At 45.3% G+C, this 18,856-nt stretch overlaps 1 protein-coding gene across 2 annotated transcripts in view; it reads left to right on the top strand.

The window, feature by feature from the left end:
* The window catches only part of marchf1 (membrane-associated ring finger (C3HC4) 1), a 424,534-nt gene that overhangs the window by 338,201 nt on the left and 67,477 nt on the right, over positions 1 to 18,856 (top strand). For both annotated transcript variants that reach the window (XM_055646095.1, XM_055646105.1), the window contains one exon: positions 12,943 to 12,993. In XM_055646095.1, coding sequence (XP_055502070.1) covers positions 12,943 to 12,993 — 51 coding nt within the window. The remainder of the gene's footprint in view (positions 1 to 12,942; positions 12,994 to 18,856) is intronic.

Here is an 18,856-nt window from a genome sequence, read left to right as displayed (position 1 = left end):
TCCAGAGATGCTGCCGGTCCCGCTGAGTTACTCCTGCATTTTGTGTCCATCTTCAATTTTCTTGGCCCCGCTCTGGGAGTAGAAGTGGGGGCGGATCCGGACCCCAGCGGCCGTGAGCCCCAGGCTGAGCTCGGCGATCGTTTGCCTGCTTCTGCTGCTGTTGGAGGTGAGACGTTGCGTCGCGCCAAGGTCTTGGGCCTGTCCCACTTTGGCCGTCACTTACGCGACAGGCCGTTGGCACGCGAAGATTTCATTCGCTACAAAAATTTCGGAGCCCCACGCGATGTCGCGCACAACTACATACCCCTCCTCGCTTCTCAGTGGGACCGGCCCCGCACTGCCATACGATGCCCGTGTGCCTCAACGTGGCCGCGTAATTTGCGTGTCAAGGACACGTAAGTGGGACAGGCCCTTAAGTGTGACTACCTGCTGAGGTTATAGCCCTCCCCGGTGTTGCAACGGATGGGCCTGGCGTATGTGCCACGCAATGTGTCAGTCAATTGGACATTGCCGCGCCATCTGTCCTTTGTGGAATGTTTCTTCCAGATCAAACATCTCTGCCCACAAGTCCATCGGGCAGTGGTCAGTATGGAGCATCCTGCAGGCACTGCAGGACATGGACTCACTGGTTCTTGTGGCGTGGTTTCCCAGAGCAGACACTGCCCAGCTAGTCTGGCTAAATACCTCATCGCCCAAAACTCACCAACAAGCACCTAGACCTGGCTTGGCTGGCAGTGAGAGGCACCTCCCAGTCAGATCCTTCCTGCACTGTCAGAATCCTATTACCTTATGATCTTATAGAGGTGTATAAAATCATGAGAGGAATAGATCGGGTAGATGCACAGAATCTCTTGCCCAGGGTAGGTGAATGGAGGACCAGAGGACATAGGTATAAGGTGAAGGGGAAAAGATTTAATAGGAATCTGAGGGGTAACATTTTCACACAAAGGGTGGTAGGTGTATGGAACAAGCTGCCGGAGGAGGTAGTTGAGGCTGGGTCTATCCCAACGTTAAAGAAACAGTTAGACAGGTGCATGGATAGTACAGGTTAACCATATATCCATATAACAATTACAGCACGGAAACAGGCCATCTCGACCCTTCTAGTCCGTGCCGAACACATATTCTCCCCTAGTCCCATATACCTGCGCTCAGACCATAACCTTCCATTCCCTTCCCGTCCATATAACTATCCAATTTATTTTTAAATGATAAAAACGAACCTGCCTCCACCACCTTCACTTTAAGCTCATTCCACACAGCCACCACTCTCTGAGTAAAGAAGTTCCCCCTCATGTTACCCCTAAACTTCAGTCCCTTAATTCTCAAGTCATGTCCCCTTGTTTGAATCTTCCCTACTCTCAGTGGGAAAAGCTTTTCCACGTCAACTCTGTCTATCCCTCTCATCATTTTAAAAACCTCTATCAAGTCCCCCCTTAAACTTCTGCGCTCCAAAGAATAAAGCCCTAACTTGTTCAACCTTTCTCTGTAACTCAGTTGCTGAAACCCAGGCAACATTCTAGTAAATCTCCTCTGTACTCTCTCTATTTTGTTGACATCCTTCCTATAATTAGGCGACCAAAATAGTACACCATACTCCAGAATTGGCCTCACCAATGCCTTGTACAATTTTAACATTACATCCCAACTTCTATACTCAATGCTCTGATTTATAAAGGCCAGCACACCAAAAGCTTTCTTTACCACCCTATCTACATGAGATTTCACTTTCAGGGAACTGTGCACAGTTATTCCCAGATCCCTCTGTTCACCTACATTCTTCAATTCCCTACCATTTACCATGTACGTCCTATTTTGATTTGCCCTGCCAAGATGTAGCACCTCACACTTATCAGCATTAAACTCCATCTGCCATCTTTCAGCCCACTCTTCCAACTGGCATAAATCTCTCTGTAGACTTTGAAACTCTACTTCATTACCCGCAACCCCACCTATCTTAGTATCATCTGCATACTTACTAATCCAATTTACCACACCATCATCCAGATCATTGATGTACATGACAAACAACAGTGGACCCAACACAGATCCCTGTGGCACCCCACTCGTCACTGGCCTCCAATCTGACAAACAACCATCCACCATTACTCTCTGACATCTCCCATTCAGCCACTGTTGAATCCATCTTGCTACTCCACCATTAATACCCAACCATTGAACCTTCTTAACCAACCTTCCATGAGGAACCTTGTCAAAGGCCTTACTGAAGTCCATATACACAACATCCACTGCTTTACCCTCATCAATTTCCCGAGTAACATCTTCAAAAAATTCAAGAAGATTAGTCAAACATGACCTTCCAGGCACAAATCCACGTTGACTGTTCCTAATCAGACCCTGTTTATCCAGATGCTTATATATATTATCTCTAAGTATTCTTTCCATTAATTTGCCCACCACTGACGTCAAACTAACAGGTCTATAATTGCTAGGTTTACTCTTAGACCCCTTTTTAAACAATGGAACAACATGCGCAGTACGCCAATCCCCCGGAACTATTCCCATTTCTAATGACACTTGAAATATTTCTGCCATAGCCCCTGCTATTTCTACACTAACTTCCCTCAATGTCCTAGGGAATATCCTGTCCGGACCTGGAGACTTATCCACTTTTATATTTCTCAAAAGTGTCAGTACTTCCTCTTCTTTGAATCTCATAGTTTCCATAGCTACTCTACTTGTTTCCCTTGCCTCACATAATTCAATACCCTTCTCCTTGGTGAATACCGAAGAAAAGAACTGTTCAATATCTCCCCCATCTCTTTTGGCTCTGCAGATAGTTGTCCACTCTGCCTCTCTAATGGACCAATTTTATCTCTCGTTATCCTTTTGCTATTAATATAGTGGTAGAAACCCTTCGGATTTACTTTTACCTTACTTGCCAAAGCAACCTCATATCTTTTAGCTTTTCTAATTTCTTTCTTAAGATTCTTTTTACATTCTTTATACTGTTCAAGCACCTAATTTACTCCATTCTGTCTATAATTATTGTAGATCTCCCTCTTTTTCCGAACCAAGTGTCCAATTTCCTTTGAAAACCATGGCTCTTTACAATTTTTACGATTTCTTTTCAACCGAACAGGGACATAAAGATTCTGTACTCTTAAAATTGCACCTTTAAATGTACTCCATTTCTCTTCCACATCTTTCCCATAAAACTAACTGTTCCAATTTACTCCTTTTAAATCCTTTCGCATCTCCTCAAAGTTAGCCTTTCTCCAATCAAAAATCTCAACCCTAGGTCCAGTTCTGTTCCTCTCCATAATTATATTGAAACTAATGGTATTGTGATCACTGGTCCCGAACTGTTCCCCAACGCATACCTCTGTCACCTGACCCATCTCATTTCCTAACAGGAGGTCCAGCACCGCCCCTTCTCTAGTAGGTACTTCTATGTATTGCTGCAATAAACTATCCTGCACACATTTTACAAACTCCAACCCATCCAGCCCATTTACAGAATGTGTTTCCCAGTCTATGTGTGGAAAATTGAAATCTCCCACAATCACTACCTTGTGCTTACTACTAATATCTGCAATCTCCTTACATATTTGCTCTTCCAATTCTCGCTCCCCATTTGGCGGTCTATAATACACCCCTATAAGTGTTGCTACCCCTTTCCCATTTCTCAGTTCCACCCAAATAGCCTCCCTAGACGAGCCCTCTAATCTATCCTGCCAAAGCACTGCTGTAATATCTTCCCTGATAAGCAATGCAACACCTCCACCTCTTGCCCCCCCAATTCTATCACACCTGAAGCAACGAAATCCTGGAATATTTAGTTTCCAATCACAGCCCTCCTGCAACCATGTTTCACTGATCGCCACAACATCATACTTCCAGGTGTCAATCCAGACTCTAGGCTCATCCACCTTTCTTACAATGCTCCTAGCATTAAAATATACACATTTAAGAAACCCACCCTCTCTTTTTCTCTGTTTATTGTCTTTTCCTTCTCTCTCCCCTACATTTTGGGTCATAGTGCTACCATTCTCTGCCCCCTGATTCACACACTGACTGCTAGCTTTCCCAATTTGAGTCCTTCCCCCCAACCATACTAGTTTAAAGTCTCCCCAGTAGCCTGCAAATCTCCCCGCCAGGATATTGGTCCCCCTTGAGTTCAAGTGCAACCCGTCCTTTCTGTACAGGTCGCACCTTCCCCAAAAGAGGTCCCAATGATCCAGAAACTTGAATCCATACCCACTGCACCAGTCCCTCATCCACTCATTTATCCTCCACCTCGCTCCATTCTTACTCTCACTGTCGCGTGGCACAGGCAGTAATCCTGAGATTGTTACCTTTCCAGTCCTTCTCCTTAACTCTCTACCTAACTCCCCAAATTCTTCTTTCAGGACCTCTTCTCTTTTTTTACCTATGTCGTTGGTACCTATATGTACCACAACCTCAGGCTCCTCTCCCTCCCATTTCAGGATTTCTTGGACCCGTTCAGACACATCCCTGACCCTGGCACCAGGGAGGCAAACTACCATCCGGGACTCCTGTCTGCGTCCACAGAATCGCCTATCCGACCCCCTGACTATAGAGTCCCCTATTACAATTGCCCTCCCCTTCTTTTCCTTACCCTTCTGAGCAACAAGACCGGTCTTTGTGCCAGAGGACCGGCCGCTGTCGCTGCCCCCAGGTAGGCTGCCTCCCCCACCCTTACTCAAACATGAGTACTTATTTTCAAGGTGTACAGCCACCGGGGTACTCACCAGTCCCTGCCTCTGCCCATTGCCCTTCCTAACTGTGACCCAGTTTTCTGTCTCCCGTGGTCTTGGAGTGACCACCTCCCTCTAACTCCTTTCTATGACCTCCTAGCTCTCCCTGAGCGGACACAGGTCATCGAGGGTTTGGAGGGACATGGACGAAAATGTGGGACTAGTATAGCTGGGACTTGTTGGGCCGAAGGGCCTGTTTCCACGCTGTATCACTCTGTGACTGTACCAATGCACACTATCCTCTGGCCGGCTGCTACAGAGAGAAGTTGGTTCCCCACCTTCTTTACACTCTTGCCATACTCTCCATGATCTGCAGGTTATGAATCGCTGTTTGCTCATACATGTCAAACCCTCACGATGGCTCATTCTTCTTTCTCCCAAGAAGGAGGGGGGGGGTGCTTCCCTTCATGCTTCAGAACATTTTGAATTAGTTAAGACCTTAACTGGATTGATTAGCAAGAATGAAAATGCCTAAGAATAAGATTGGATTTGACAATTTGAAGGCTGTATCATCTCAGCAAACAGTGCACATGAATTATTTAAATAGCAAGGCTATAACCCAGGGATTATTATTTTATTGCTTCAGCTGCTCTGCTTATCCTCGCAAGCCTTGTGAGGAGAAAGTTCAATAATATACTCCCTCTTCCTCAGAATACAATTTACTTGAGGCACAGAGAAATTGCAGTTATTAACTATTCATCTTTCATCTGACTACCCCAAGGGGAGGCGATGATGTCATTAAATTGGAGAGGGCATAAAAAAAGATTTATGATAAGTTTACAGTTAATGGAGCAGTTAATGAAAATTAAAACTAGTTTTCAGGTGAGAGGGGGGGAAAATTTAAAAGGGACCTGAGGAGTAACTTTTTCACACAGAGGATGCTGGGTGTATTTGACGAGCTGCCGGTGAAAGTGCTAGAGGAGGGTACACAAAGGCGGTACAGCGGTAAAGTCGCGGCCTTACAGCGTCAGAGACCCGGTTTCAATAACGACTGCAGGTGCTGTCTGTGTGGAGTTTGTACGTTCTCCCTGTGACCTGCGTGGGTTTTCTCAGGGTGCTCCATTTTCTCCCACACTCCAAAGACGTACATGTTTGTAGGCTAATAGGCTTGGTAAAATTGTAACTTGGCCCTAGTGTTGGTGTGCCGGGTTCGCTGGTCGGCATGGACTCGGTGGGCCGAAGGGCCTGGTTCCACGATGCATCTCTAAACTAAACTAAACTTATTTTGACGTTAAACAGCTACACAGATAGGACAGGTTTGGAGAAGTAGGCAGGCAAAGTGGGACTAGTTGTATAGGCGACCTGGTAAACATGGACAAGTTGGGCTGAAAGTTGATGGTTTACTTGCAGTATAGCTGTATGGAAACAGCAAAGCTAAACGTACAGTTAAGTCAGTGGATTCTGATGTTATCAGATTCAGTGCCAAGATTCTCTCAGCCCCACTCAACATACGTATGATGTTCCTTTCCACCTCGCTGCTCCTGTGCCCTCTATAGGGCTCTTACCCAATCCCATGCCGATCAACACATTATAGTGAGTGTGTGTAGGATGGACTCCTCTTGTGCCCTGATGAGGTGTAGGATGGATGGATGCATAAACAGTACATATATTAACAATAAGAGGGAGACCAGGGAGAAGGTAGGACGGCTCAAGGATAAAGGGGGAGTCTATGCTTGGAGTCGGAGGATGTAATTGCGGTACTAAATAAGGACTTTACATCTGTATTCAGTGAGAAGGACATAGAGGACAGCAAGATCAGTGTGGAGCATGCACGTGCCATCAGGGTAGGTAAGGTAGGCAGTGTCTACCCTGATTAAATTATAAAAAGGTAATTATTAAATATACCCCCACAATTAAAATGTGTGTTATGGAGATGTCTGAGACCCTACCCTTGGAAAAAATTAGACTTGTCTTAATTGCCAAACCAGAATTATTTGCTAGAATATGGTCTCCATTTATTGATTTTCTGAAAGGGTAAATTGGTCCAGCACGGAAACTTGAATGAAACTTGAATCCAGGAGTGGATGAATAGTTACATTTTATAATCTACGGACCTATCTCCAAAATTGTGTTATTGGTAATTTATTTTATTTTCTCTTCTCTTTTTCTCTCCCTTCTTTCTATAGCTCTATCTTTCAAAAAATCTATTTAAAAAAATTAACAAATAGAAGCTGTGTTAATATGTAATTGATAAACGGGGACCCCAGCTATTTACAATATGTCATTGATAAACAAATTGTGTTTTGGTTATGATATGTATATGCTTCTCATAAAAAGATTATTATTATATATATATATATATATATATATATATATACACAGGTGCACAACCTTTTATCCGAAGTTCCAAATAACGAAAAGCTCCGAATAGCGGACATTTTTTCGGTCCTTGAAGAAAGGTCCTTGAAGACGTTCACCGAGGGCGGCCCGCAGAGGTGACAGCGGAACCTCCGGTCGGTCCTCGAAGAAAGGGGAACTAAATCCCCATTCATAAAAGAGAAGGTGAGGGTATATTGCGCAGGAGGGTTAATAATTGACAATCTGCTGCTGCCTGCCCGCTGAGTTAAAAAGTTCCCACAGTAGACTCATGATACACAGTGTATCGTGAGTCTTGCGTGGGAACTTTTTAACTCAGCGGGCAGGCAGCAGCAGATTGTCGCTCCCTTCAGTTTCACCCCACCTACACCCCTCTGCTTCCCGGCCATGTGTGTGACCCCTTCCCTCCCCTCTCCAGCTCCCCGCCCATTGCACCGGCGCGGGGGCTTTGCACTGTCTTCACGTCGGCGATGCCAGCATACAATGCCAGTCGCCGGAGACGTCAGGACCAACGGGACACCGACCCCCAGGCCCACTGCAAGCACGAAGATCCCAGAGACCCACAGCCCAGCCACGTTCCAACTCCAGAGGAACACGCTCCCCGGAGGGACAGAAGCTGATGGTGTGCAAGGTACGTCTTGTTCTTGGGGTTGCGGATGAGGGGGCGCAGCTCGGGCTGTGACGTCTCCGGCCACCCCCCTGTACAGGAGCTGAGACTGGGAACTGTGGGGTTGTTTGCAGTTGCAGAGGGAGGGGGCAAGGGCGGTACAGTTCCCAGTCTCAGCTCCTGTCCAGGGGGGTGGCCGGAGACGTCAGGACCAACGGGACACCGACTGCAAGCACGGAGATCCCAGAGACTCACAGCCAGCAGCAACTCTAGCCCAGCCCCGCTCCAACTCCAGAGGAACCCGGGTTGCGGATGAGGGGGCGCAGCTCGGGCTGTGGGCGAACTGCCACTTGTCGCTGTAGCGGCCCATCGGGGAGCGGGTTCCTGTTGGTCCTGACCTCTCCGGCCACCCCCCTGGACAGGAGCTGAGAGACGTCAGGACCACCAGAAGCCGCTCCCCGATGGGCCGCTACGGCGACAAGTGGCAGTTCACCCACAGCCCGAGCTGCGCCCCCTCATCGGGACACCGACCCCCAGGCCCACTGCAAGCACGGAGATCCCAGATCAGCAACTCCAGCCCAGCCCCACTCCAACTCCAGAGGAACACGCTCCCCGTAGGGGCAGAAGCTGATGGTGTGCAAGGTACGTCTTGTTCTTGAGGTGGCACAGCTCGGGCTGTGGGTGAACTGCCACTTGTCGCTGTAGCGGCGCATCGGGGAGCGGATTCCTCTGGAGTTGGAGGGACAGGGAGACACAGCGGCTTTTGAGGATGGTGGGCAATCACTTCCAAAGTTCTGCCCACACAGTCAGTACACCTCTCCTACACTTGTCTCCCGCACTAAGATCATCTCGCAGAGAATGATCCCAGCCTAACCCTCCCTATTCTCTCCTATTCTGCAAGAAAAAACTACATTGAAGACTCAAACTCGCGATCGAGTAACTGCCGGGATCGAGGCGCAAACTCGCGACCTTGCGGATATGAGCCGAGCACTCTACCACTGAGCCAGCCGTTAAAATCTACGCTAAAAATCTTCCATTCCGAAAGCCGAAAAATTCCGAATTACGAAAAGTGTCTGGTCCCAAGGCTTTTGAATAAAAGGTTGTGCACCTGTATATATAAATAGTAAAGATTTCCAATCCATTTACTAAATTCAGTATTTATTATTAAATGGTTATTATTTTAATAATCGATCTTAGATAGGCATTATCCTCACGTGCCTTTCATCCGTTGTACGCGTTGTAAAATGCGTAACTATGTTCAACTCACGTGCCGTGGACGCTGCTTCAAGCCCTCACTTACAACGGGCAATAAAGGCAGCTCAAATCCTGCCTTTGCTCCGTGGACTGTGCGTAAGGTGCTGTGCATGCCCACAGGAGAGGAGATTAATCTGTGCATGCGTGGTTTAAAAAAACTGTTCAAAGTCGACTGACTGTCTACGGGACCGATAGGCGCATGCGCGTTTTTTTCCGATTTTGAAATATCGACTGACTTGCCAGTGCCGACCCTGAGTAATTACTCACGGCACATGCCCGGTGTGGAAAACACAAATACATCGAGGAGGAATTGATGTTAAGGCACTTGAGGAACATTCAGGCGAATTAGTCCCAGGGCTTGATGAGATCTACCCCTGATTATTGAGGGAGGCAGGAGAGGAGATTGCAGGGACCTTGACGAGGATTCTTTAGCCTCAGACGAGGTCCCGAAGGACTGGAGGGTGGCCAAGATTGTTCCTTTGTTTAAGAAAGGAAATAGAGAGAATCCAGGGAACTATAGGCTAGTGAACTTCTCGTCAGTGGTAAGGAAACTATTGGAGAGAATTATTTGAGATAGGATTTGCTCCCATTTGGAAGAGAGTGGACTAATTAGGGATAGCTAACACGGCTTTGTACGTGGCAGGTGATGTCTCTCCCACTTGATTGAGTTTTTTTGAGGAGGTAATGAAGGAGATGGATGAAGGTAGGACAGTGGATGTTGTATATGTGGATTTTGGTAAGGCTTTTAATAAGGTCCCTCATGGTATGCTGATCAAGGATGGGATTCACAATGACTCGGGCATACGATTTTTGGAACTAGCTTATTCATAGAAGAGACAGGGTTGTGGTAGAAGGTAGATATTGTGGCTGGAGGTCTGTGGCCAATGGAGTTCTGTAGGGAAAAATGCTGGGATGGACCTCTGCTATTTGTGGTATATAGAAATGACCTAGACATCAATGTTAATGTGTTGGTGAGTACATTTGCTGATGACAACAATCAATGTTTGGGGAGTTGCAGACTGTGAGGAATGCTGTCAAAAGATGCAGCAGGAGATAGTTCAGCTGCAGAAATAGGAGGAGAAATGGCAGATGGAGCTTAACCCGACCAAGTGCGAGGTGTTGCACTTTGGAAGGTTGGATGTAAGCGGAGATTATACGGTTAATGGCAAGACCCTTAACAGCATTGATGTGCAGAGGGATCTTGGCATCCAAGTTCATAGCTCACTGAAAGTGCCATCACAAGTAGACAAGGTGGGAAAGAAGGCATATGGTATGCTTGCGTTCATTGCTAGGGGCACTGAATACTAGTTAGGAACTCATGATGCAGCTTTTGTAGGATTTTGATTAGGCCACATTTGAAGTGTTCTTTGCAGTTTGGAGTATTCTATGCCTCATTACAGGAAATAGTTCCATAACGTCATCAGTCATAGAAGCAGAAGTATGTCATTCGACCCATCGAGTCTACTCCATGAGCCACGTGGAGGCTTTGGACAAGGTGCAGAGGAGGTTTACCAGAACGCTGTCTGGATTGGAAGGTTTCAGCTAAAGGGAGAGGTGGATAGACTTGGATACTTTTTTCTCTGGAGCATCGGAAGTTAAGGCAATGATTTTATCGAAGTACTTAAAATTATGAGAAGCATAAAAAGGGGAAACAGCCAGAAGCTTTTTCCCAGGGTTGAAATGTCCAACACGAGAGAACATAACTATAGGTGAGAGGGTAAATGTAAATGGAGATGTGCAGGGCAAGCCTTTTACACATAGTGTGGTGGGGGTCTAGTACACATTGCCAGGGGTAGTGGTGGAGGCAGATACGATACAGAGATAGGCATATGGAAGTTTATGGAATAGAGGATGAGATCAGTTCAGCTAAGCATCATGTTCAGCACCAACGTTGTGGGCTGAAGGGCCCATTCCTGTGCTGTACAGTCTATGTTCTCTGATACAAAACTTTTACATACTCTTGACATAAACCAAATACGTAGTCTCTGGCAACAAAACTTTCAAAGATGGCCCCCATCTGGAATGGCACCTGTCCATGTTCTCCAGAGATGCTGCCTGTCCTGCCGAGTTACTCCAGTACTATGTGTTTTTGAAAATCTTTCAAAGGGAAGCATATTGATACATTTGTGGACACAAGGAATTGCAGTTGCTGGAATCTTGCATGGAACACAAAGTGTTGCAGTAACTTAAGGGAATCAAGCAGCATCTCTAAAGGACGGATATGTGTGATGTTTCGTTCTGGACCCTTCTCCGGACACATGAACCTTCTCCTTCAGAGTCTGAAGAAGGCTCTCAACATCCTCTAGAGATGCTGTCGAAACTGTTGAGTTGCTCCAGCACTTTGTATTCTAATTTATAAATTTGTTGCTCCAGACGGGATTCTGAGGATTGCAAAATGATTAACAAACCTCTGTTATTGAAGTGGATTTCAGGCAAACCTGAGAGTAAGATTAATATCTTTGGAGGACTGGGATTTGAGGAATCTTCTGGTGTGCACTGACAAATGCATAAATTGCTAAGTATTTTGGCCTGGAGTTTACGTATAATAATGTGTTAAACCATTTGGGAATTATGAATGCATCATGAAAAAGGAATCTTAATTTAATGTACACAAAAATGCTGGAGAAACTCAGCGGGTGCAGCAGCATCTATGGAGCGAAGGAAATGGGTGACGTTTCGGGCCGAAACCCTTCTTCAGACTGATGGGGGGTGGGGGGGAGAAGGAAGGAAAAAGGGAGGAGGAGGAGCCCGAGGGCGGAGGGGGGGATGAGAGGAGACAGCTCGAGGGTTAAGGAAGGGGAGGAGACAGCAAGGGCTAGCACCCGCTGAGTTTTGCTGCACCCGCTGAGTTTCTCCAGCATTTTTGTGTACCTTCGATCTTCCAGCATCTGCCGTTCCTTCTTGAACAATCTTAATTTAATGCTCTTCAATTTTTTTTTAAACTGTAACTGAATTACATTTCAACAGTTAATGCCATAATGAAGATTCTCGTGACAAAAGTATGATAAGGACAGTGAATTGGTTTCAAGATCAGAAATTAGGGATTATCATAAATGAAAGGTTGCAACTAAGATATGTATGCTTACTCTTCTTGTGTTCATCCACATTATGAGCACATTAAGAAATAAATCCATAGTCTGGTGAAAAGTTGAAATTGTGGTTTTATGTTTATTTATCTATTGTCTAATGATGCATATGAAGACCGCTGATACATTTGTTTCAAGGTTTAAGGCATGAATTCCTTTCATGGACAATTTCCAGGCTTGTTAAGGTATAGGGTAGGAATACCATCAACATATTTGGGCTGAGATGTTAAATTATGGGAGGGCTTTGCATGACAGAGGAACAATGGTGTAGTCAGGATGGCTTTCTTTTGAAATGTATCAAGTTATCAGAACTTTATTCAAAATAAAGATATGTACTATGTTTCTTCCCTCTCAGTTTAAGACACAGAGGCACTTAAGTTCATTTTCTGAGAGCCATCTGCCGTCTTTTCGTGGATATGACCAGAGGGGAAAGCAACCCCGTATCCAGATGCTGCGTGAACAATCTAATTGAAATGTATAAGAGTCAGTGAGGGATGTACAGGATAGATGTTGAGAGGCTGGTCCTTCAGGTGAGATGATCCACAATTGGGAAGCATAAAGTCATCACAAAGTGTTAACTGTTCAGGATGAGTGAGGAGAACATTATCTACCCTAGATTTTCTGTGAACATTTGAAATCCACTTAGTTTTGGCTTAGTTTAGTTTATTATTGTTGCATGTAACAAGGTACAGCGAAAATCTTTTTTGTCGCGTGCTATCCAGTCAACTGGTTTACAACTTATGTTTAGAAAGGAACTGCAGATGTTGGTTTAAACCAAAGATAGACACCAGGCACCAGTCAGGCATCATCTCTGGAGAAAAGGAATGGGTGATGTTTTGGGTCGAGACCCTTCATAAGCCTATCCCTGGGATCATCCTGCGTTTACCCTATCAGCGAATGTTAGGAATAATGCAATATATTTTTGTTCATTTTGCAGAATGACAAGTCTCCACGACGTTCAACAAGTCGATCAAGTAACATATCAAAGGTAGGGATGTTCTTTGCTTTTAAGAGGGTGATTCCAACTTTGTACTATTGATAAGGAAGACAGGATGGGTGAGAGGAAACTCCTTTGTACAATCGACTAGATTTTGCATTTAGTAAAAAGCTACCTTCACCCACCACGGTCAGCACTTGCCTTCAAAGATCTTATAGCGGAGATCTTTGCTTGCCTTGTGCAGGCAGATCTCCCATTCGGCACCACTGTAATAAAGCTCTATTCTCAGTGCTGAAAGCACATTAGGCATCTGGGCTTCCCATCATGTTACTCTGACAAACTCCTGTCAGCTAGATCAGACACTCTGGCTTAGTCGGCAGATAAGGCTATCTAAATACTTGATGTTTCTGTCATTCAGAACTTGTCAAACTTTTCAAAAGAAAATAATAATGGAACAAAAAATGGAAACATTGAATTTTAAAAAAAAAAAATAAGAAAATTAAAACTATTCAAATTAACATGAACAATTAAAGGAAATAATAAAATAATGCTATTACTTTCCTCAGTCACCTGCAATGGATCAATGGAAAAATCCCATGCCAAATTCAATCTGGCATAGGTTGTGTGGGCAAATTCCCCAGTGTAAATCTCCACAATTTAACATTATATTTCCTGATTTTGACTTGCATTCGTGGAATCCTCAGCACAATGCAGTCAGGAAGTTCAAGACTCATGTGGATGTCTTGAAACCATGGGCACAGCGGTATAGTTGCTGCCTCATGGTGCCAGCGACCCATGTTCGATCCTGACTACGGGTGCTGTCTGTACATCCTCCCTTGGGTTTTCTCCAGGTGCTCTGGTTTCCTCCAAAGACATGTGGGTTAGTAGGTTAATTGTCTTCCACAATTTGGACCTAATATGCAAGATAGAAATTGTGTATGGGCCTTCTACTTATCGAGTCCACACACAAGATTAGAAGTTGTTCTGCCAGAGCTGAACACACTTCTCGGCATCTGCATACAATGGTATCTGTCTTGCACTTCTTGTGCTTCTTGAGCGTGGCGGTGGAAAGATTGGTGGAAACAGGGCCACGACGTGAACACTCTTTCCTTGACCCCATTGTGTATGGGTGATAACTGGTCAGTGTGGACTTGGTGGGCAGAAGGGCTTGTTTCCACGCAGTATCTCTGAACTAAACACGGATTTTCCGGGCACTTACAAGGAGAATGTTGCACCAATTCCTTGCAAACTCCAGGCCAAGATATTGTTAGTGTTTAATTGGGAACTTATCCACGCAGTCACAGGAAGAATGTGGAATTTTCACACAGACGGCACTCTGGGTCAGAGTTGAACCTGGGTCCCTAGACTTGCAAGGGAGCACCTCCACCAGCCGTGCCACCATGCCATCAATGTGGTGCTTCTACTGCTGAGATTTCTCAATTTCTTTCCCACTGTGCATTCTCAAATGGTCAATTGATACATTGGCCCATGTTCAGACATATACTGAATTGAATGAAAATGTTCTCAGCACTAACTTTATATGGACTTCATCAGGTTGAAATACTATGTCTCTTCTCGTGGCATGATGATCAGATCAATATGCTTTGTGTTACTTTCAGTTGCTGTGTGTACAGTAGTGAATATTCACCATTGATATTGAACTGCGGACCAAAGGCAAGATTAGAAAGCTTTAAAACATGGTGTCATCATCAGCCACGATTTTGCTGAATGGCAGAGCAAGGAAGAGTTCAATTTACATTTATTGTCCACATGCACCAATTGGTACAGTGAGATTTGAGTTGCCATACAGCCATACAAATAAAAAGAACACAATACACGATAGGATTTAACATAAACGTCCCCAGAGGAAGAGGGACCAAATGGCCTACTCCTCCTATTCTTACAATATTTATGTTGGTTAGGAGTGCGAATGAGAAAAAAATAAACGGAGATGTGACAGGAAGAGCCTTGTCCAATTGTGCAATTTAACCCATAAATAATTTACCCCTGTAAAAAAAATAACGTGCAGAGGACGTAAATAAATGAAAGTGTTAGCATCAGATATGAAGAAATATCTAATGCAAAAATAGACAGGCCATTATAGAAGGCTTGGTTCCAAACTACAGACTAATTTACCATAGGTACACAAAATTGCTGGAGAAACTCAGCGGGTGTAGCACCATCTATGGAGCGAAGGAAATAGGCAACGTTTCGGGCCGAAACCCTTCTTCACCTATTTCCTTCGCTCCATAGATGCTGCTGCACCCGCTGAGTTTCTCCAGCAATTTTGTGTACCTTCGATCTTCTAGCATCTGCAGTTCCTTCTTGAAGACTAATTTATCATGTTGAATACTTTATTCGTAGTAATAAGCTTCTGGAATAAGATGCTATCCAGTGCAGAAAATACTGGAAGAAAATGCTGGAATTGCGTTGTAGGCCCGATTGCCTTTGTTGGAAGTAGCAACAAGTCTTAGTTGTGACTCTTCATCAGAAATGCTGCTCACTGGCTTGTAAATGCATCCTGATGAAGATCATCATCTAAAGCATCAATATTTCTTGCAGATAAGGCAAGAACCTTTCAGTCATGCCTGTGATTGCTGCGGGTTTTCAGCTTCATTCATATTTTAGTAGTTGTGCAGGAAGAGGTGACATTGATTAAAAGGCTCATTGTTCAGCAAAGGGTGACAGGTTCAGAAATATATGAAGATGGGCGTTGGGTATATGGAGCAAGCTGTCAGAGAAGGTAGGTGAGGCAGGTACTATTGCAGCATTTAAAAATCAATTGGTCAGGTACATGGATAGGAAAGGTTAGAGCGATATGGGCCAAATGCGGGCAAATGGGTCTAGCTTAGATGGGTCATCTTGGTCGAGGTGAGCTGAAGTGCCTGTTTAGGTGCCCTAGGACTCGATGGTGAAAACTGGCTCTGAAAGACAGTGGAACAAATTGAATAAGCTATTTCTCTATTCCATCACCCCTTTGTTAATTTAGTTTAGTTTAGAGCACTAACAGTGAACTAACAGTGTGGAAACAGGTCCTTTGGCCCACCGAATCCATGCCGAACAGCGATCCCCGCAGAATAACACTATTCTACACCCACAAGGAACAAATGAAAATGTTCCCAAGCCGATTAGTGTGGGAGGAAAGTGGAGTTCCCAGAGAAAACCCACCCATGTTACGGGGCGAACATACACTCTGTACAGACAGCACCCGTTGTCGGGAACAAAGCCGGGTTTTTGGCGCTGTGAGGCAGCAACTCTACCGCTGCGCCATCTTAATATTCAACGATGCTTTTAAGTTTTCTGTAAGAAGTGTAGCCAAGGCACTTGTCAGTACTGACTGAGAACTCCCGTATCTTAGTCTAGCAATGTATAATTGGAAATCAGAATCTTATTTATTCAGGGAGGTATCAGTAACACTCCCTGCTGAGTTCCTTCCCTTTTTCTCAAAACTTTTCAACACATTTCTCCTGGAGTTCCCAGTGCTCCTTCTTCACTGTGTGTGTTGGCACCTGGAATACAAGTACAGTATTGCAATCCAATTTCTCTCTCTCTCTCTCCATTTCTCTCTCCCTCCTCCCCCCACCCCACCTCTCCCGCTCTCTCTACCTCCCCACACTCTCTCACGTACACCCACATAGCTAGCAAATAATCACTTTGTCACCGTGTTTCTTTCACTCTTTAATCCAAGAGGCTATGGGTGATATTAACTCAGAAAGATCTCTGCTGCAACATACTGCTCCAGTATCTGCTGAGGAAACTATTGATGCAAACTACTGATGCAAATCTTGGTTAGTAATGCATCCCAATACAATACCAATACAATACAATACGGTTTTATTCGTCACATTGCACATAAAGTGCAAGTGAAATGAATTTGTCAGTGTTCATTTGCTTAAACAGTCCCTTGGTGAGTAGGATGCTTTGCTTCCACTTCAGTTTTGTAGATTCATAGATCTCGTAGATTTGTAGTGTTGTCCTGTGGAGGATTGCAGACCCTGTGACAGGTGGGGCAGGTGGAACTCAATGTGGCAGGTGGTTCCACGATTTGCACAGGGCCACTCCATGCTTCTATTGTAAACGCAAGGTGCTTTGTGCCTGCCCAGATACAGTTGTGGGACAGGGGTTTCTTCCCATTGGTGTGGATACTGGGAAGCACAGTGGCACAACTAACAGTGCTGCTGCCTCACTAGTCCAGAACCAGAGGGCATGGGCTTAAAGTGAGGGGGGGGGGGGGGGGGGGGGGGGGAGATGTAATAGGAACTTGAGAAGTAACTTTTTTAAACAAAGGGTGGTATGTATATGGAAAGAACTGCCAGAAGAGGTAGTTGAGGCAGGTACTATTATGATGTTTAAAAAGCCAGTAAAGTCCGATCAAAGGTAGTCCAAGGGTCACCAAAGAGGTAGATAGTATTTCAGGACTGCTCTCTAGTTGTGGTAGGATGGTTCAGTTGCCAGATAACAACTGTGAAGAAACTGTCCCTGAATCTGGAGATGTGCGTTTTCACACTTCTACAGTTTTTGCCCGATGGGAGAGGGGAGAAAAGGGGGTGATCAGGGTGCGACTCGTCCTTGATTATGTTGCCTGCCTTGCTGAGGCAGCGTGAGGTATAAATGGAGTCAATGGAAGGGAGGTTGGTTTGTGTGATAGACTGGGCTGCGTCCACAATTCACTACACATTTTGGGGTCTTTGATGGAGCTGCTCCCAAAGCAAGCAGTGATGCATCCTGATAAAATGACAGAAGGATATGGATCAAACATAGGCAGAAGGGAGTAGTGTATTTGGGGCAAGTTGGTCAGCATGGGCAAGTTGGGCCAAAAGCTCTGTTTCCGCACTGTATGACCATGACTATACATCCAGTAATATAGGTTCAGTGCTGACCACCTAGTGCTGTCTCAATGGTGTTTGCACCTTCCCCCCTGTGACATCCGAGCTTTCCGCTAGTTTCTTCCCACATCCCAAAGACACGCAGGTTGGTAGGTTAATTGGCTCCATTAAATTGCCCGTAATATGTAGCTGAGTTGTAGAATCTGAGTTGTGGGGAATTGATGGGAATAAATTTAGAACAAGATGGGGTTAATGTCGGGTTAATGTTAATGGACACTTGATCACCGATGTAGACTTGGTGGGCCTGAAGACTTGTTTCCTAGCTATATGACCCCAATTTTGTTTTTCAAGAATGTTTTGGGAAGGATTTTCTCAGTCCACCGGGAAGTCTTGCTCTGATGGAGTAAAGCCCCTGTCCCACTTCGGAAACCTGAACGGAAACCTTGCGCCCCACCCAAGGTTTCCGTGAGGTTCCCGGAGGTTTTGGTCACTCTCCCTAATGGTTGAAAGTGGTTTCCGCGTAGTCGAGGCTTCTTCTATGTTCCTGCGATTATTTCAAAAAATTCAAAGCCGGCCTCGACTAAAAATAGGTTGCCGTTTGGTCGAAGCCGGTGGAGTGGGGTCGCTATTTACTTACAGGCAGTCGAAGGCAATCTCCTTCGCTGAACGGCCATTTTGATTGAATCATTGGAGTTTTCAGCAAAGATCCTGTAGAATCTTTGGTTTTCAGGACCTAGAAGATCTGCCGGAAGGTAAAATGCCCGCTAAACTTTATTAAACTTCTTAAAACTGTCTCCACTCCTTCTCCCCCCCTTTCTCCCCCCTTCTCTCCCCTACTCTCGCCCCTCTCTCCCTTCTCCCCTCTTCTCTCTCCCCTTCTTTCCCCTTCTCTCCCTCCCTCTCACATTCTCTAAAGGACTTATTGTGCTCTGTGGCAGTCGTTTACCTTCCTCTTCATCGAGCAGACAGCGCTCCTCTGCTCTCCATGGCCCCCACCTTCGCGATGTGTGTGTGTGTGTGTGTGTGTGTGTGTGTGTGTGTGTGTGTGTGTGTGTGTGTGTGTGTGTGTGTGTGTGTGTGTGTGTGTG

This window comes from Leucoraja erinacea, chromosome 1 (assembly GCF_028641065.1).
Source record: "Leucoraja erinacea ecotype New England chromosome 1, Leri_hhj_1, whole genome shotgun sequence".
Lineage (NCBI taxonomy): Eukaryota > Metazoa > Chordata > Chondrichthyes > Rajiformes > Rajidae > Leucoraja > Leucoraja erinaceus.
Note: the sequence above shows the minus strand (reverse complement) of the source record. Positions and strands in the feature narration are given on the sequence as shown.